At 38.4% G+C, this 20,954-nt stretch overlaps 1 protein-coding gene across 4 annotated transcripts in view; it reads left to right on the forward strand.

Annotated features, from left to right (window-relative positions):
* Positions 1-20,954, forward strand: part of RELN (reelin) — a 375,263-nt gene that overhangs the window by 88,686 nt on the left and 265,623 nt on the right. For all 4 annotated transcript variants that reach the window (XM_067468825.1, XM_060778339.2, XM_060778338.2 and 1 more), the window contains exon 3: positions 303-438. In XM_067468825.1, the coding sequence (XP_067324926.1) occupies positions 303-438 (136 nt within the window). The remainder of the gene's footprint in view (positions 1-302; positions 439-20,954) is intronic.

A 20,954-nucleotide genomic window follows, 5' to 3' on the forward strand; every position in this document is an offset into this window, starting at 1 on the left:
TATGGATGTACCATCACAAATACAAGAAAAACATGCAAGTGCAGCCAATATTTGGGGGGGGGGGGAGTTTTAAATATTACATACAAAATCATAGTGATGGAATTCTGATCAAGGTCACTCTATTCCTTTAACAATGTTCATGTCCAAAATACCTTTTTAAAAAAAGGAAATTGCAAATATAATTGCCACACAACTGAATATATTACACATTTCTTATGCATCCTTCTTGATGCAGTGCAATGAATGTTTTGTGTCTAAATGAATACGTGATTCATAGTGCTTTTAAAATGTTTTCCTTGCAGGAATAATGGCAGATCACCAGTTTGGAAATCAGTTCATGTGCAGTGTGGTTGCATCGCATGTAAGCCATCTACCAACTACAAATCTCAGTTTTGTGTGGATTGCCCCACCTGCAGGAACAGGCTGCGTGAATTTTATGTAAGTTTCTAGTATTGATACTGGTAATGTTGAATTAATTTTTTGTGCTGTGATTATAGAAGACAATATTTACAGACAAATCTGCAGCAATATATCTCAAGTTATAGGAATTGGGGTTTATGTTTCATAGTCATCTAGTCCAATCCTCTGTTGAAATAACAACATTATCTTTATTCATGTTTGCAATCATTAAGTGTATTTGGCATATCATGGGTAAAACTACACCCGGGGGGACTCAGGGCGACTTACACAAACAAGGCACAATTCGATGCCTGTATTACAAAAACATAACATCAAAAACATAACATCAAAACAGCAATAATTCTAACACTGATAACAATTAACGTAAACAATCAATATTATCGGCAGGAAAAGCTATAAACCCGTAAAAACAATTAAAACAATAAAAGCAATACAAACCTCATTGCTGGTCAGCGTTTAACCGACTCATAGCTAGGTTCTACTTTCCACACATTGTTGGTCCTATCATTCTGGTTCCATGTCTAATTGTCAGGGTGCCCAAAGGCCTGGTCCCAGAGCCACGTCTTTACCTTCCTCCTGAAGGCAAGGAGGGAAGTTGAAGCCCTGATTTCCCCCGGGAGTGAGTTCCACAGATGGGGGGCCACCACTGTTCTGAACTTGACTGTCTCAGTCACCAGCTTCTAAGAAAGTGTTTCTCAAGTTTTAAAAAAATTGCAGGGATCCTGTACTCCTAACCCCAGCAGAGGTGGATTGCATCTCCTCTTCACTTACTCCCCTTTTTAAATTGTATTAAATTATTAATGGTTTGACATAGTGACATAGTATAACAATTGTGAACAAACAACTATTTTAAAGATACAGTAGAACTAGAAGAACTATTTCAAGGAATAAAATAGTATGGATGTTTTATGTAAACAGGTGTCTGCTTTACAATTGCATTCATTTCAACATGAGTCTAAAGTTCTCTATGCGAAGATTTATGCACAGTTATGAGAAAAAACATAATCTGCTAAATTCCTGTTGACTTGATAAATTTATTTTTGTTGTTGTGCTTTCAAGTCATTTCTAACATAAGTTAGGCAACCCTGAGACGGACCTATCGTAAGATTTTCTTGGCAAGATTTGTTCTGAGCGGATTTGCCTCTGAGGTTGAGAGAGTGTGACTTGCCTAAGGTCACAGTAGTTTTACATGGCTGAGTGGGGATTAGAACCCTTATCTCCAGAGGCATAGTTTAACACTCAAAACATTACATCCATACACACTTATTCTGGCATTATAGCTTTTCTCATGGTTACAGCTCAGCTGAGATTTGACCCAAGATACTATACACACATACCTTTAACTACAATATTATACTAGCATAAAAGATTTCTACCTTCTCTTTCAAACATAAAGTGGCCTTTGCTGCTTCTTTCTTTCTTTCTTCCTTTCTTTCTTTCATGTGTTATACTATAGGTTTTATCAATTGACAACTTTTGATACTCTCCAGATGCAGATGTTGACATAGAACATAATAAATGTTTCAAGGATCATCATCTCTAGATAGATAAAAACTTTTGGAAAAATTTAACTTATGGAGAGAAATCATTATATTCTACTTTCCACTTATTTATTTTCAGAAACAAGAATGTTGCCCATGTCTGTTAAATTATTCTGTTGGAAGAATGCTAATTTATTGAATTCTCTATATTCTAAATTGCATCCCAAATGCAAGTAAAGTAAGCAGGCAAAACTTACTTTGATATGCAGTATGTGAACAAGTAGGAAGCTTCAAAAGAACTTACTCCTGTAAACTGAAAATGGGATACTCCCAGACTCCAAATGAATAAACCAGACAAAATCATGTCTATACCAAAATTATATGGGCACTAGTTGTAATAGCTGTGGGGTTTCTTGGTTAGTGACAGCAGCTGTTCTGGTCAAAATGTAGCCAAAAACTTGCAGTTATTATAGCTCTTTTTTATACCACAAACAACATGCTTGTACAGAAGCTTGCAGAAGACATGTTATTAGACTATATTAGATGGCTGCATTTAAAATATTGTAGCCATTGATGTGTGTGTATGGCAATTGCACGTAAAATAAAATCACAGTTATTGTGTTAAATCTATTATCCAGGCAGAGCCTAAAAGGGGGACTGGACAGAGAAGGATAATCCATTTTGGGGGGAGGGGGGTTGAAGGGGTAAACCATTTCCCCCTGTGTTGCTGTTATTTCCCCCACCCATGTCGCCCTCATAGAAACAACCCTCATTTATGAAATGGGAAGTGGGGAGGTGGAATAACCAGCAAAAATGAGGGAAATAGTTTTCTCCAACTCTCTCCCCCCCCCCCCCCCCATGAAATGGACTATCCTTGTCTGTTTACCCCCCCCCCTTTTTTTGGCCTCCACCTGATGGAATAGTACCTTTTTTTTCTGATAACAAAAAATTATATTTCTCACCCTAAATGACACACCTAGAACCTTTAAGTATACTTTGAGGGAAAGTGCTGTCATCCCTAATAAAAAACAACCACACAAGAAACAGCTAAGATTGACATGATGTGTAAAAATTGTTCAAGTTAGAGGTGATTAGCATTTTGGAAAGTGAAAGAGTTGTTATTAACAAGACTGGAAAATAGGCCTTTCTCGACTGATAATGATACGAGTGTGATTCAATTCAGTCTTTGGAAAGAAGAGACAGCTCACTCCACATATTAATTCATTTTGAGCCTTTCAACTGAAATAGTTCACAGGTTTGCTAATTAGTTCCTGGTATTTTATAAAGCTGGTATTTAAGAACTAAACAGATGCTACTCAACTATCCCTGAAAGCTTGAACAGATAACCGTCTCCCAGTACCAAAATGCTATACTGGATGTTATCAGGACGCAGGGGCAGCTCAACCCATTACGCAAAGTAAGCATTTGCAGTATAGTTGATTTTGCCCAGGGGCGCTCTTGAGGCACTTTTGGGGGGAAATAGACCTTTGACATATGTGAGTTGTAGTTACTGGGGTGTATAGTTCACCTACAATCAAAGAGCATTCTGAACTCCATGATGGAATTCAACGAAATAGGACACACAGAACTCCCACGACGAACAGAAAATATATATCAGTGATTGGTGGGGGGGGGGGGGAGATACTGTTTGCTTACCTAGGGCTGCCTCTGTCGGGAGGATTGCCTGTTACTGCTGTCTAACTACTAGAAAGTATAAGTACAAATGATTACAATGGCAAAGATCTAAATTGCTGGTGTTTATTCTTGTGTTCACATTTTTCAACATATGCTCACATGCTCCATTAATTGAGAGCCATGTACTTTGATGGTCAGCTTGATCACAGTAGCATCACCTCTACGTCACACCTCACAGTTTAAGATCATCCGGGGAGGCCCTGCTCTCACTCGCGCCAGCATCGCAAATACATCTGGTGGGGACAAGAGACAGCGCCTTCTCGGCTGTAGCCCCCCACCTGTGGAACTCACTTCCCACCGAGATAAGATCAGCTTCATCCCTCCTGTCTTTTAGGAAGAAATTGAAGTCGTGGTTCTGGGACCAGGGTTTTGGACAGCAGGCATGGATAGTACTTTGGATTGGAATTTGACTGGAATGGTTATACGGCTGTTAATACTGTTCTTATTGTTTTAATTAATGATTTATTGTTTTAATTGTTGTTATATTGCTTTGTTATATGTAGTGGCATCAAATTGTTGCCAAATGTAAGTCGTCCTGAGTCCTCCTTTGGGGGTTGAGAAGGAACAGGTTAGAAATACTGGAAATAAATAAATAAATAAATAAATCAAGGGCTTTGATCTTGAGAAATATTTGCAGGTCATGACTGTGCTGTGTTTCTTTGACAATTCTCTTAATACGAATCCCTCTGGTAATGTTTGAAGGCTATTTATTTTACACTAGCCATCCCCTGCCACATGTTGCTGTGGCCCAGTCTGATGATCTGGAAAATAAAGTAATGAGAAAGTGTTGGTTTCTAATATAAGTAATGTCTTTATACTATTGCATTTCTTGAAGCTGGTGAAAGCTGGAAGTTTAGTCTAAAGTACTACTTGCTCCCTAGTATAAGATGGAAAATCTGTGCAATGATGGATGCTCTTTCTTCATTTCTAACAGGCAATCTCAGTAGAAATCTCTAACATACTTCAGATAGTTTATCAGGCAAAACAGAAAAATGAATTTGACTCCCCTAACAGTGATACTTTCCCTCCTCTGATCTCAGGCTGTTTGGACAATTGGAAAAGGGAAAGTCTGATGGGGCTGATTCTCCCTCATTGCCTCTTCCATGGAAATAGTGGGGAATTCCGGAACTTTTAGTGAATGTGCATTTAGGATTTACATTTTAATTTGTTTGAGTTTGGTGTGCAAGAATGAATAATTTCCAAAGTTTGGTTCCCATAGGATAGTCTATTTGAGCTTTCTTCACATGTTGATACTTTTTTCTAAATATTTTTTCCACAAAAAATGTTTTTACAGAAAAACTACAGTATACATTTTGCAGCAAGTGCATTGTTATATGCACAAAATCCACAAAAACATTCTTTAAAATAAAAAAGGGGAAAGGAAAAAAAGTATGAATTATGAATTATAGAGATTGTTTTTGTAATGAAATGAATATAAATGCAATAGAAATTATTAGATGTTTAGAAAAAAAGAGGAGAACAAGTTGAATCGCTGTAAAGAACCTGGCTTAAAGAAAAGAATGAAGTAGTTTTTGTTAAGACTCATACATCTTTATTTCCTATTTTTCTTTCACTATATCGTTCCACCACTTTTTATGTATATAGCATTTATTTTGTGGTTAATTTAAAAAATTTAAAAAAAAAAAGCAAACCTTTGCACAAAACCTACAATTTTTTTTTGCATGAGTGAACTTTTCACTCAGGCTGACAGAGTTCTGTCCTCTCCCCTTCTGCTTTTGTGTGGCTGTGAGGAAGTAAAAAGGTCACAAAATGTGAACGTTGACCATTTTTTATAGGGTTTGTTGGAGAATGACCTGATAGGGTGCCTTTCTTTTGGAGGAACAAGAACATATGCACATATTTTTAGATCCCTAGTATATACTTCAGAGTTTTTAGGATCAGGATTTTTGCAGCAGGAGTGCTAGGAAGTTAAGATTTCAGAGTTCTTGGTGAGGCTGCTCTTTCACCAATAACATGTGCTATTGTGATACGTACATAGGATTATACTTAATAGTTTTCAATTAGATATTGATATTATGGTTTGATTCTTTGTGTCCAGATCCGCTTGTCACTGACAATGAGCATGACTCTTATGTAGAAAGATAGATGTCTTTAGATCTTTTGATTGTTAATGCCTTCATGTGCTGGTTTGCAAAGAATTGTTTTATTGACTGTCAAAGCCAATTGTTCTTGCTTGATGGTCCTTCTAAGCTTACAGTTTTTAAAAGTATACTATTACTTTACAGAGAAGGCCTCCATTTCTAATAGCAAGTATCCAATGGCAAATATACATGTTCTGGGTAAATTAACCCTACCCATTTGAAACATTTCCAACAATTAATTGCCTACTAAAGTCAATTCTATATATATTAATTAAAGCAAATTATGAAGGATTTACATAATTATATGTCGCATTGTCTGTTGGTTTGCTTTTTTAATGGGAAAACATAACTGTTGCATTTGAATTGAAGTATTGTTTATTATTATGGGAATTAGTTGTAAGCTCAGACATATACACTCCCTTCTGCTGTCTTCTGCTGCAGATACGATCAAACACTTGTGCTTCCATTCTAAATTAAACACACTTTGCCATGTTTTTTGTGCTCCAAACTGTGGTTAATCTTAGTCATAGTGTGTTAAAATAACAGTGCCCATAGTATGAGGATTTGGGGTGCTATAGTTTTAAAAACCTTTCAAACTCTGATTTTTTCTTATTTTGTTATAACACTATAATTAATAATATAAACTTTGTTTACATGGTTTTAGAGCATTTCAGTTTGGAGGAAATCCCAAATGTCCCAGATATGTAATTTGAATGTCTGTGTCTAGGACTGTTTCTGGTGCATGACAACTGTGCTAACAGATGTGTCTGGTCAAACCATCTGTAATGTGAATTGAGTGGCTTAAAACATTTATAGAAACATCCAGCAAGATGACAAGGTCTGGTCAAATTCTTTAACCTGTGGTGGAAAAGTGACATGCTGTCCTAGTAAACCACATTTGCATGGTAAACCAATAAGCTTAGAATGTCTCTCAGGCTTGTTAAAAATAGTAAGGTGACTATTCCATTGGAGCAGAGGTTCTTAAACTTTTTCAGCCTTAGAGCCCTTTTTGAAGCAAAATTTTCTTGTGGAACCCCAAAAAATGTTTATATATTATATTATATATTATATTATATATAATGTATATATATCAGGCATGGTATAGGCCAGTGGCAGATGGATGGAGAATGTTTGGGTGAACTAATTCACACAGTGCAAAAAATTACAATATTTAAAATGAAGAACAATTTTAACTGACATAAATGTAACAGTATTTCAGTAGAAGACTTCTGTGGCCATCCAGCCCAACATCCTTCTGTGATGCAGGAAAAACACAATCAAAGCACCCCCAATAGAGCACCTCTCAGGGAGCCCCAAGGTCTCCCCAGATCACAGTTTCAGAACCACTGCATTGGAAAATTGTTTAATGGTTGCTATGCTATGTTCTATGTCTTGAATATGTGAAATGCAGGGACACAAATGTGCACGGAAGGTCCAATCTTCTGTTTGGAAGTTTTTTTCCAGATGCACTAGATGTTTCAAAAATAGTTTTGTTTAGCCAGTTTGGGAGCTTGCCCAAGTTTCCCTGCTGTCCCTAAATCAGTGAGAAGCCCAAATTCTGGGGCTGAATTCAGACTTTTACCTGGCTTGGACTAACACAGGACAAGGCCACTTTGACGTGGCCTTGCCCCACATTGCCTCATGTGATGTTGGGCAGCTGTAGGGCTAATCCTTATCTACACCTACCTAAATGGTCAGTGTAGTAGAACGCTTGAAATGTGCCCAACAATTGCTGTTCATCTCTTGGTAATGCTCAGTGCTGGGATGGCATTCCAGAAAACCTAGATTCTTAGTATTCATGACCAGCATAAAGAATGAATTTGACATCCAATGTGTAGGATGAAGAAGATAATTTCAGTTTAAGGATTCATTATAAATGTGACCTTCTTTGGGATAATTTAAACTACAAGTTGCAACAGTTACAACAGGGATATGTCTGAATATCTAAACTTTCAGTAACAATAAATAAGAGCAGTATAAAAACAGGAAAGCTGTTGTCTTAAGAGTTTTTGCAGTCTTTGAAAGCGTAAGTACAGAAAAGTACAAATTTAGTTCATCTAGAATAGCTGCTTCTGTCTGTTAAACAGTCATTACAAGAAAAACAAAAGCCACTTAATACTCTGTGTCACATTTCATTGACCCGTCTCAAGACATGTAGAATGAAACATTCCAGATAACAATTAGACATTGTCTTCAGCAACAAAAAAAGTCCTTGGGTACAGTGTTTGAAATATTTTGTTGCAATGTGTCAAAAAGTCACTTGGGCTCAAACATGAGCTCTGTCGGTGGCTACTGCATGACCCTAATCAGAAAAAAAAGAATGACATTATTTTCTTTTAAAGAAATCGCAGGATGCCAAAATAAAGATCATTGTGGTGAAGTGGGTTTCCATTGTACAGTTCTAATAAAATTGTCATGCATGAAATTTATTTCATGATCAGCCCTTAGTTAGTTGGAAGATGTTAGGAGTGTTGTTGTGTAGGAAGAGAATGGAATTAGATAGGCTTTTATTAGTACTGCCTGTTAAGGATTTCTTTTAAATAAGTTCTTCTTTGTCACAGGTTTTACTCTGAATATTTCATTTTGAATGTTGTTTTGTCCATTCCCCCTGATAGAGAGATCTTTGTGTGCAATCTTTGTTATATTCCACCAAAAGAAAGTCTGCTTTCAAACTCCTTTATAAAATGTAAGTTTAGAATTATTTCAGAACATAATCTGATTAAAAAAACACTTTAATGAAGAACCTATTCATTTCCCAAATTACTTGGAGCATAAAAAATACTAATACGTGTCTTAATAAAAAATAATAATACGTGTCTTAATACATATACAATTCTTTACGGCCAGGGTCCATCGTACCTTAGGGACCGCCTCTCCTTCTCCCATCATCGGAGGTCACAACGAGCAGCCCAACGTGATTTACTCTATGACCAGGTCCTAGATAAGTGCACTTGGAAAGTACCAGATGCAGGGCCTTTTCTATTTCTGCCCCTGCCTTATGGAATTCCTTGCCACCCTATATGAGAGCCATGCGTGACTTAGGACCCTTTACTCTAGCACTTAAGATCTGGCTTTTTACTAGAGCATTCGATCTCTGTTAATTTTTAATTTTTCTATGTATGTATTTTATTTTTTACAATTTAGCTGTAAATCGCCTAGAGCATTCTCGGATGGAGGGCGATTAATGAGTCATTAAATATGATGATGATGATGATGATGATGATACACATGTTAAAGTGCTTCTTAGTGTGGGGCTAACAATTTCAAAAACAATGACTTCTACTTCAGACCAGGGAAAAGAGCAAGTATGAAAATCTGTCAGGAGCCAGATATCCCACATCTGGACCAAAGTGGACACTTGATCAGTTAGAACTGGAGCCTGACAGAAGCAGGCAGATAGTTATGGAAGCCAGCTTATGTTGGAGGGTAGCAAAAATAGCAAAATCTTTTTTGTTTGGGTGACTATTTGTTTACTCGTTCTGAGTCTCTATGTGGATGTGGTCACCTAGACTACCTCATAAATGGCAGTATGATTCATACTGGCAACTTTATCATATAGCAAAAATAAGAGCCAAATGAAAAAGCAGCAGGACTCATACAGACAAACAGAATCTGTGGGAGTAATACTATGCATATGAATTGAGAAAATGGTGAAGGCCCAGACTGAGCTGTCAGGACCAGTCTTAGGTGGCATCATGGTATCTCAAACAAGAAAATGTAATGGACATGCCTCTGACTTTGTTTAGCTTGGAATAAATTTTCCTCTGAACTCCTAGCTCACTGATTCCGTCTGTTTCAAATAATGTTTTTAGTCTTAGCAATTTGTTGTCCATTTTTGTACATTTTTCTTACCTCAAAAATGTAAACAGCTTTATTTTTCTTTTATAAACACTTAACATCTTATGAAAATAAAATAGCTCTATATTGAACTATGTTATTTCCCTTCCTAAAAGAAATAAGATATGGCCACTCTCTTATTCCAGTAACTTACTAATTGGAGGTCAAATTTTGGTTACAGCCAGCCTTAATCTACCCCCACTCCCTACCCCCAATGTGCTTTCTACATTTCACCCCTGCCTTATCAGCCTCAATGTTTATAGAAAGGATTATGGAATGTTCTAAAAAAATGACTTAGCAGAACTTTATGGAAAACACTCCCAAGAACAATGCCCTCCCCACCCCCAAGCAATATACAGAAGATACTATATGGTAAACATTTCCATGAAACACCACATAGTGAAATTGTATAGGTTGAACAATAACTTTCCTATAATAACCAATTAAGACAGAAGGCTCAGAGTAAGTTGCATAGGATTACATTAACTGTCAAATTAATTAGTATCCTGCAATTCAGTTGCATTATAGAATAACGTTGCAGAATGGGATAAGAAGGGGATGCTTCCCCACTGCATCAGGGTCATTGGACACTTGGGTCTTTGCCAAGGAAAGAAGCTATGGAATGACTTGGATGAAACATGGGTGTCTATAACTTTATGTTTGTTAATTCAGGAGAAGAGGAGCCTAGGGCTACAAGGACCAGGGTTCAATTTGCTGCCACAACCTGTAGTGATGAATATCCTTTGGATGGGAATAAAGGCCTACTTATGAGCAAAAGTTGCTGCAAGCCAAACCTCCTGATCAACAGGGGGCCCTTCCACACAGTCCTTATCCCAGAACATCAAGGCAGAAATTCCCACTATATCTGCTTTGAAATGGGTTATCTGAATCCATGCTCAGATATTGTGGGATTTTCTGCCTTGATATTCTGGGATATAGGGCTGTGTGATCTAGTGTAACAAGAAATGGCTGTGGTTTAGAATAGGAAAGAGAAAGAGAGACTCAAATGGAAAGATCTTTGAGGCTGTTTTTCAAAGCAAGCATGAAATAATTGTCAGTCCCTTTCCATCTTTCCAAAGCTGAAAGCATCACTGAGAAATGCCATCTGCACAATGTCCATTTTCCAGAGGGAGACATTTAGTAAAGGTGTGTGGGTTCATTTTGTTCTTGACTAAGAAAAAAATGGGCATGCTCTTCTATTTTGGGTATTGCCATGGCTTTTTCCACCAATCAGTATAGTTGCTCAGACTTTTCATCAAACTTGGCAATGTGGTGTTTACATGTCTGTGGATCAAAATTAGATGAAAAATTACAGTTGCTGTTCTCCAAAGCCATTTGCTGCACATTTTATGAGCCTCTAGATGCCATTTGTGTGATAATACAGCCAACAGAGGCATCTGCCTGGGAAGAGATTATTTTCATTATGGACTCAATGTCATGTTTTTTCTCCAAGTGGTCCCTAGAGAATAGCTTCCTTAGAGGTGCTAACATGCGCATTAAAATCTCCAAGTTAAAATGTAGAAGTTAAAGGGCTTCATAAAAATCCATTTTTGCTGTCTTATTTTTTACCAAAACTAAATAAAATATACAAAAGAATATACTTGAACAGTAATAACCATGCACCTGCTCTAATAAACATTGGTTTGTTACAAACTAATAGATGAACGGAACTTCGTATATTTAATTTGTAGATCAGAGGCATGTTCTCATTATAAATGCCTGCTCTTAGGATATGATGTGAGTTGGTTTCAGTTGCCAATGGTGGTTTACTAACTTTGTTTCTGTATTTTAACCAATGTTTGTATTTTTAACCAATGTATTTTTAACCAATGTAATACACATACATTTTAAAATATGGATATTGATTGGCTGAATTAATTGAGAGCCCATCCAGACAGTGCATTTATCCCAGAAACTTCCACAGCAAACAGGAAGGTGGCCAGACACCGTTACCTGTAAATGCGGAAGCAATCACTACAAAGGGCAAAAAACGCAAGATTTCCAGGTGTGGGAATATCATGGTTTTGAGCTGAATACGCGGATCTTCGCATGTCCTTATGTCCCTGCAATCGGAAATCACAGGACTTTTTATCTGAGTTTGTTCCCGGGTTTTAGATATTTGTTCCTGATTAGTCAGTTCTTAAAAAGAAGATGACACTTGAGTAGAAGGCAAAACCTTTGTTTGTGTGCCAGAAACTTCATGAAATGTGTGGAGGACACATTTTCTCTGGCCAGAACAAAGAATGGAACTTTTGCAGTGATTCACTGCAGTGATTCTCTGCATATCCGCATATTCAAATCCTGAGGGTTTTTTAAAATAAAAGCCAAAGTTTCTGGCAGAAGTCCCATGGTGGCCATCTGGGAGCCTCTAAATCACACAGCAAAGCATCAAATCTGTACAACTGAGGCAGAAATCCCAGGACCAACAGGTTTTTATGTGAACCTTTTCTGAAGCCCCCGGGATTTTTTGCCCCTGTTTAAAACCCGTGATTTACTGCTGTCTGGAAGCACCCTGAGAGTGCTGAAACTATCTTACAGATGGCTGACTGGGGCATATATAATTGTGTGTGTAGTTGGGTTTGATATGGATATGCTTGTATGGTTTTTTGTAAGGTATCAATGGAATGCTGCCTCTGTTTCAGTGATCTTGCAATGCTAAGGAAGTTGACTCATCAGAGCATTAGAGCCTATAAAAACAAGGATGATCAGACCCCAGGCACACATTGCAAATTGTTGTTATTAGGACAGGCTTGCATGACCTGCAGCCCTCCAGGTGTTTGGAACTCCAGCTTCCAAAATGCTCTGGAATTCTGGGAGCTGAAGCCAAAACTCCTATAATCTGTATAAACTATTCCCAGTTCAGAATCTGTATGACATTGGTGCAGAATGTCGAAGATTACTTGTCTGAACGTGTCTCCTTCTACGTCCCACCTTGCAACTTAAGATCGTCCAAGGAGGCCCTGCTCTCGGCTCCACCAGCTTCGCAAATGCATTTGGTGGGGATGAGAGACAGGGCCTTCTCGTCTGTGGATCCCCACCTGTGGAACTCGCTCCTCAGGTTGGCTCCTTTCCTCCTGTCTTTCAGGGAAAAAAACCTGAAATCATGGTTCTTGGACCAGGCCTTTGGTCAACAGACGTAGCAGCACTTTGGTCATGGAATTGAACTGGAATGGCTTTATGGTCTTGACAAATTATGGAATTGAACTGGAATGGCGCTATGGTTTTGACAAAATGCTTTTACTGGTAATTGTTTTAATGTAATGACTTATCCATAGTTTTAAATTGTTGTTATATTGTTGTTTGTTGTATGTATGGCATCGAATTTCTGCCTTGTGTAAGCCGTCCTGGGTCTCCCCCCCCCTCCCGGGGGGGGGGGGGGTTGGTGAGAAGGACGGGCTAGAAATGCTGGAAATAAATAGATATTTTTTTTTCTCCAAAATCTATAAAAACCTTTTGGGCAAAGATGTCTCATCAGAGTAAGGAACTCTTTGTCCTATATATCAGTACCTTGGGCAGCTAAATCTTTCTGGATGAGGAATGAAAATGGTCTTGCAAACGTTCTTATAATAGTGATGATTTAATAAGAATGTAACAAAAGGACTTTTCATTGAAATGGATAAGAATGCATCAATAGGTCTTGGTGTAGTGCAGTGAAGGAGAACATAGCTAAGTGGTTTTCTTGTCAAATCCTGCTCTGCGTAAAAAATAAAGCTTTTTATCATGTAATATGTATTTCCTGTTCAGTGTAATCATTATGAATTGATCACAGTGAATTCATTTACTGTTAATGCAACTGTCGGGTTTGCTTCCAAGATGTTCTGTGCAAAATGGCATTGATTTAGTGTTACTTAATGGATAGTGTTTGTTTTAATCAATCCTTGTTAATAAAAAGAAATAAGAAAGGTTGTCAGCACTTGTAAGCGAAAATATGTTGTTTTTAAAAGCTTTCCATATAAGTGCCAATACTTTAGCAGCACAGAAAAAGGATTGTGTTATTAATACAGGAAATTGGTTGGAGAGACAATAACATACACTTGCCAAACTTTGGAATATTAAAAAAACCAAAGAAATTATGTTCTAGAATACTGAATAATATTCAAGTGATAGCAAATAATAATAATTGACTGCATTAAAAAAACACTAAAAGGCTGATAAAATAAATTATTAAATTTTTAAAAATATTTCATAAATGCTTAGTCCTTGTGAAGAGTGAAAATCAGGATCCCAGGTTTCTGCTTCTGATCCATCTAATCTTGTGCTTACACAAATGTAGTCAAAATTACAAGAGCCATGCACAAGGAGGAGGTTTCATCAGGCTCAGCAACTCCAAGGTCTAGAAAATTTGGAAGTGAGAGAGAGCCTCCTAAAATTCTAGACAGTCAAGAACTCCAGATTATTAAGACCCTGGAAATAATCTTCCATTGATGTACAGGCAGTCCCCAAGTTACAAACAAGATAGCTTCTGTAGGTTTGTTTTTAATTTGAATTTGTTTGTAAGTCAGAACAACTCCATTTTTAAAGTATTACTCCAGTCATATATATAAAAGTTTGGGATAGCATAGGAAAGGGTTAACACCCTTGTGGTGTTTGTTTTGCCGTCTATGTCCCTGTTCAGAAGACTTGAAAAAAATGGTTTGTTGTGAAAATAAGGATTGGTGAGAAAACTTCAATTGAAGCACTTTTCCCGCTTGATAACTCTTTCAAGATTGAATTTCCCTTCCTAGGGGTAGATTTCTCTCACTTCCTGTTGTCTCACCCTCATTCTTAACTATGAGTCATTTGTAAATCGGGTGTTTGTAACCCGGGGACTGCTTGTACAATGGTGCTTTCATTCTGTGAGTTGGAGTTGACAGAGGAGTTTCTGGGAACATGACAGTGTTTTCTGCTGTGTTCCACTTTGGTACACAAATAAACGGTCTCTTTCTGTACTGTTGCTGGGCCTCTCAGCCATTCCAAGCCTTGGCTTATTCCTTTCTGCTGACCATAGCAGATGACCTTTCTCTTAGGATCAGTGTCCATTAGTGTCTTGGGGCTGGCAGTGCCCAAAGGTCACAAATATTTTTAGCTGAAACTTGCATTGTGCTTTAAATAGCAGGGGAGGTGGGAGAAGTAAACCCATATAAATAGTCTTTCTTTATTGTCCAGTTGTTTTAGTTCATTAAAAACAGTTAAGCAGTGTCTGCCAGTCTGCCATTTTTTACTTGGTTTAAACTGATGGTCTTTCATTAGCTAATAAAATCCATTTATTTACTTCTGTGAAGTTCTAATTCCTATAGGGTATGAATTTAAATCTTCATTTAATTCATTATTGTATGCAGTAATGCAAATAGATGTTTTCCTCTGTCTCAGGGTGAGTACAGCAGTTTTGGCATGTGAGGACTTTGCAAAATGTTCGCTTTTGCAGAAAACAGTTTTTGCACAAAAGCAGTATATTTTGTGGAAAAAATATTACACACAATTTTGTACAAAGCAAAGATTTTAGAACAACTTTTTCTTAAGAATTTGCCAAATATGAAATATTTCACAGTAGGAAAGCATTTTTATCTCTAGACGTCATTTATTTTTGTGAATGAGAACATTGGTAAATATTCTTTACAACATTACATTAAATTATAGTATAACCACTTTATCCATAGCTTGATATCCATGGTTTCCATGGTTTCATTTGCTTCTCTCCTCCTTTCAAGAAGTGTTTGTGGGCCCTTCTGTGTCCTTCAGTGTGATTCTGGAGGATCTAGAGCAGGGGTCCTCAATCTATGGCCCAGGGGCCGGATACATCCCTCCAAGGTCATTTACCCAGCCCTCGCTCAGGGTTAAAATTCGTCTGAAATGGCTTGAAAGCACACAACAACAACAACAACAACAACAACAACAACAATCCTATCTCATCAGCCAAAAACAGGCCCACACTTCCCATTGAAATACTAATAAGTTTGCATTTGTTAAAATTGTTCTTCATTTTAATTATTGTATTGTTTTTAAGTATATTTTGCATTACAAATAAGATATGTGCAGTGTGCATAGAAATTCATTCAAGTCCTTTTTCAAATTATAATCTGGCCCTCCAACAGTTTGAGGGACTGTGACCTGGCCCTCTGTTTAAAAAGTTTGAGGACTCCTGATCTAGAGAGTCATCCAGAAAATATAGTCAGAATATAGGGTTTGCTATTATCAGTAGTTTCACAGGGGTCATGGAACGTGCCCCCACAGATATGGGGGTCATATTTTGATACCTTGCCTCTGTCCCATGCTTTTATAAGCATCTTTAATTTCTACCCACCAGTCCTCCTTGCTTATCTTTTCAGTTTAATTTTTAGAATCATATATGTCAAAAAGAGCAAAGTATGAATGATGCTTTCTGTTAACAAAAGTGCTTTACTTGTCAGAGAAAGTCTAAGACTTTTTGATATCTAATGTGAAACACAAGGTAGTACCTCTGGCACTCCACACTGTGATCCTTGCCCAGTACTTGATGAAGTTTAACTTCACCCATCACATGCCAGTCATTTTAAATTATTCTCTCTAAGATGGCTTCTTTACTGTGTACATCAAGAGCTATTCTGTGTAGTTGATTGACATTGCTCTGAGATATAAATTGTATAGATGACTAAATGTCAAAGTCATTGTGCAGTTGCTTCAGTGCACATTTACTGATGTTTTTTGAACTGTGTGCACTTGGAAGCGAGGACTCTAATGCTTCAGTGCATGGCAAGTTTCATCTTGTTTCCACTGATGCAATATTTTGACTTATCCATTTGGCTATGTTACTTGGTGCTTGGTATTCAGATTGAAAGCAGATATGCTACAATAGATGAAATATCCCATCTTGAGGATAGAGGTAGATCCACATAATTGTGGAATGATTACAGGGGTTCTCAAAATGTACTCTGTAGAGTCCTTGGGGCTCCATGGGTGATAGGGGCTCCGCAGCGCCATACTGCTTCCTGTGTCCTCCTCTTTCCTCCTCCTGAGAAATGCAGGGCAATTCAGCAGTAGTATCCTCATGGGGCACAGAGTCTTTCCAGCCACCATCTTTCTGCCTATACTCTTTGCCTTGCTTCCCAGACACCCCCCCCCCCCCCACACACACACACACTTTCTTTGCTTCCAAAACCTTATTTCCCTCCCACCATTCAGGGGGTGCTTGGATTGTGTTTTTCCTGCATGGCAGAAGGGGGTTGGACTGGATGACCTCTGAGGTTTCTGCTGCTGTTGTTGTTGTTACAATGGCTCGATGACCATCTGTTGGAAGTGCTTTGATTGTGCTTTTCTTGCATGGCAGAAGGGGGTTGGACTGGCTGACCCCAGGGGTCTTCCACTGAGCTACTGTTAAGTATTTGTTGGTTAACATTGTTCTTCATTTTAAATATTATATTGTTCTTTTTTTTCTTTCATTCATTTTTTTTTTTGCACTATGCGAATTAGTTCGCACAAACACTTTGCATCTATCTGCCACTAGCCCAGCCCATTCCTGAGATATATACATTATATAATATAATACATAACATATAAACATTTTGGGACTCCAAGAGAAACTTTTGCTTCTGCAACTAAAAAAGTTTGAGAACCCCCGGATTATAAATTGCTGCTAGACTACCATGTACATTTTATTGGAGGGATTATTCAGAAAAAAACATTAATTGATCCTTCAGTTGTATTTGAATTTCTTCATTTGAATTAATAAATAAATCCTAAATTTAGCTGTGTTGGACGGATCTTGGAAGTTTGTTTTAATTTGGCGGAACATGCTACTAGAGTTTATTCTTGTAAAAAGCTTAGTTTCAGAATATATTTCATGGCTGATTTATGTACATTCTTAAAAAACAAAATTTACAATATTCTTGCAAACCCTTGACAGAGTTAGCATAACAAATAGCAGTGTAACAACACCTTTTATACTTCTGCATTCCTGCAGATTAACACTCACTAAGAGAGGTCTTGCCAAAAGCAGGAAGCAATTTTAAGCACAATTAGATTTTGGGAAAAAGAAAATATTCTCTAGCTGAAGACTGCATGCTGGAATGAATCCACACTATATTGTGAGAGTACAGTTCATCCCCCCCCCCCCCCAAAAGCCACAGAGTTACATTCCTGAAGTTACCAGGGAAGCAGGAAACCGTGGATAACAGTGAATTCTGAGTGTCCTCTGTTGGAAATTGTTCAGTCCTCAGTTACAGCTGTATGGTACCTTTCAGTGGAAGCATATCATAGCATCACCTAGAAGAACTAGTAAATATAGCCCGAAAAAACCCACAAGAACTGAACTAGTAAATTACTAAGAAATTCCATTTTTTTTAAATGGGTGGGGAATCTGAGGGTACTGGTCCTGCAGATATGAGAAGGAGGTCATTATATGGACAAAGTTATATCAACAGCCATATTACCAAAATGCATCTCACTGATAGTAGATGTCTTAAATTATTACCTCTATAGCACTGAAAGTATTATAGGTAATTGGAAAAGCAATATAAGCCTATCTTATAGTTTCACAGGTTGAGTTTTACAACTGAGGTATAGGTAAAGGTAAAGGTTTCCCCTTGACATTAAGTCTAGTCATGTTTGACTGGGGGTGTTGCTCATCTCCATTTCTAAGCTGAAGAGTCAGCATTGTCCATAGACACCTCCAAGGTAATATGGCCAGCATGATTGCATGGAGCGCCGTAACCCTCCCATCAGAGCAGTATCTATTGATCTACTCACATTTACATATTTTCAAACAGATAGGTTGTCAGAAACTGGGCCTAACAGCGGGAGCTCACCCCGCTCCCCGGATTAGAACTGTCAACCTTTTGGTCAGCAAGTTCAGCAACTCAGCGGTTTAACCCGTTGTGCTACCGGGAGGCTCCACAACTGAGGTATAGGAATGCTTAAACCATATATTTCCGAATACCTATATATGACAGAAGACTTCTATTTTGGTTCATTGGGCTTTAAAAAGTCATTTCCCAGGTTGTATTAATGACTTATCTTGCATGCCGAGCAGCCTGTGTTCTTACTATATCTTGACCAGTTGGTTAAACCAGAACATTTGCATTAGCTGGAAATGTGGCTCACTTTCTGTATTCCAGTTTTTGATATATTTTTGTGTTGGTTAAGTCATATTTGCTGTTGACATGGATGAGACATAATGAAGGTTGCCATGCTAACTTGGTTCATGGATGATTACAATGAGGCAAAACTAAAAAGCTGAAGAACAGAAATAATATTTATTAATGGATGCAATAAATATTTAGATCATAGAAAGACCATTATACCATCACAGCTGGGCCCCACAAACAGTGATCAAGAGATCTCTAGAAACCTTCCATCCAACCCATGTGCTCAGTTCTGTAGGAAGCTCTACACCCCATTGCTTGGGATAGAACAGCTGAACTATGCTTTTTCTCTTTATATATTCTGTCTGTTCCATATAATATTCTAGAATTTATTGGAAACTGCTTGAAGAAACACCAAGATTGGGTGAGGAAACTAGTTCGCCATGTACATCTATGGGAAACAGTTCTCTAGGAGGAGATGGTGAAATATATTTCTGACTTAAATTGTGACTATATCAGAAAAAATGCATAAAACTATTGCAAGTCTTTTAAAAAGTCATTATTATCTTGGTCAATTTGATTCTTAAGTTGGATTATACAACTTTCAGCAGAATCAGTTTACCCTGATTCATGCGCCCTCTGAATTGATTTTTCAGAGGCTTCAGAAGGAAGGTATGGTCACTAATTTTGATGAATAAAGCACAACACAACTTCTGAGTCCTGATCAGTTCTTATTCAAAACTTGGGATTTAGCACTTCTGTAACTGAAACTTCTGTTCCTCCTCATCTGGATGGTTTCTCTTCCATTTTATCAGTGTGTTCTTCTCTCCTGACAAAGAGCCCAGTATTTAGGCGATCCCTCGTAGTCCGAGGATGATGGTCCTCCAAGTTCGGTGTCCTGCCGGTGGGTTCGTAGGTGACTGTGGAGCCCTATTCTTGATCTGCATTTTCTCCCACAGTGAGGGCATTGGTTTCCAGGTGGAAGGCGGTCTCGGATGGGGTTGGCTTGACGCGCCTTCCTCTTGGCACATTTCTCTCTTTCACTCTCCATTCGTGCCTCTTCAAATTCTGCAGCACTGCTGGTCACAGCTGACCTCCAACTGGAGCACTCAAGGGCCAGGGCTTCCCAGTTCTCAGTGTCTCTGCCAGAGTTTTTAAGGTTGGCTTTGAGGCCATCTTTAAATCTCTTTTCCTGCCCACCAACATTTCGTTTTCTGTTCTTGAGTTCGGAGTAGAGCAACTGCTTTGGGAGACGGTCGTCTGGCATCCGGACAACGTGGCTGGTCCAGCAGAGTTGATGGCGGAGGACCATCGCTTCAGTGCTGGTGGTCTTTGCTTCTTCCAGTACGCTGACGTTTGTCTGCCTGTCTTCCCAAGAGATTTGCAGGATTTTCCGGAAGCAGTGCTGATGGAATCGTTCCAAGAGTTGCATGTGACATCTGTAGACAGTCCATGTTTCACAGGCATATAGCAGGGTTGGGAGAACAATAGCTTTATAGACAAGCACCTTGGTATCCCTACCAAACACTCTCTGCTTCATTCGGAAAAATGCTGCAGACACAATGGGAAAGGCTGGCTAGCACTATGGACAGCTCCATGTAAGAAATTTTTTCTAAAGAAGTCTGATGGCTCCCAGAGACATTTCAACCCACTGACGGCCTTTCTACACTGCCAAATAAAATCCAGATTATCTTATTTGAACTGGATTATATGTCAGTGTAGACTCATGTAATCCAGCTCAAAGCAGATTATCTAGATTATCTGTTTTGATAATTTGGTTATATGGCAGCGTAGAAGGGGTCTGAAGCTTCTGTGAAGAATGGAAACCTTAAGGAACAGCCGTCCACCTTGGAGCCTAGCATGCTTCCTCCATTCTGAAAGGTGCTTCCAGGCTTCTGGACTGGCAAGGGAATGGAGAAACCACCCCCCCACCCCCCCACTGGACACAATGCATAAGTATGGACTCCTGGTTGAATGTTCTTGACCTAAAGAGCTACTGATCCATTGGATTTGAGCAGTGCCTCTGTTCTGGTGAACTGATGAACCCCTGAATCAGAACTGCTATCTATGGCAGATGTCCTGAGCTCTTCACTAGTGCTGTAGGATCCAGTCATACCCTCTTTACCATTGACAAAACCCATGCAGATTATTCTGGTTGAAGGTCTTCATGTCCTGGATCATGCTCAACCATCGCATCCATTTTATATTGGGTATTTTGTCCACTTGCATGATATTATTGGTATGAGAGAAGCCAATATTACTTAAATCCAGTTCCCATATGTCATACCTTCCACCATCCTTTCTCATATTTTCCAGCTCTATTTCCCTTATTCCTGGCTTCACAGGGTTAGGAGGCTTGAAGTTACTTCTAACTGCTTATCATC

The sequence above is a fragment of the Anolis sagrei genome, chromosome 5 (genome assembly GCF_037176765.1).
Source record: "Anolis sagrei isolate rAnoSag1 chromosome 5, rAnoSag1.mat, whole genome shotgun sequence".
Taxonomy (NCBI): Eukaryota; Metazoa; Chordata; class Lepidosauria; order Squamata; family Dactyloidae; genus Anolis; species Anolis sagrei.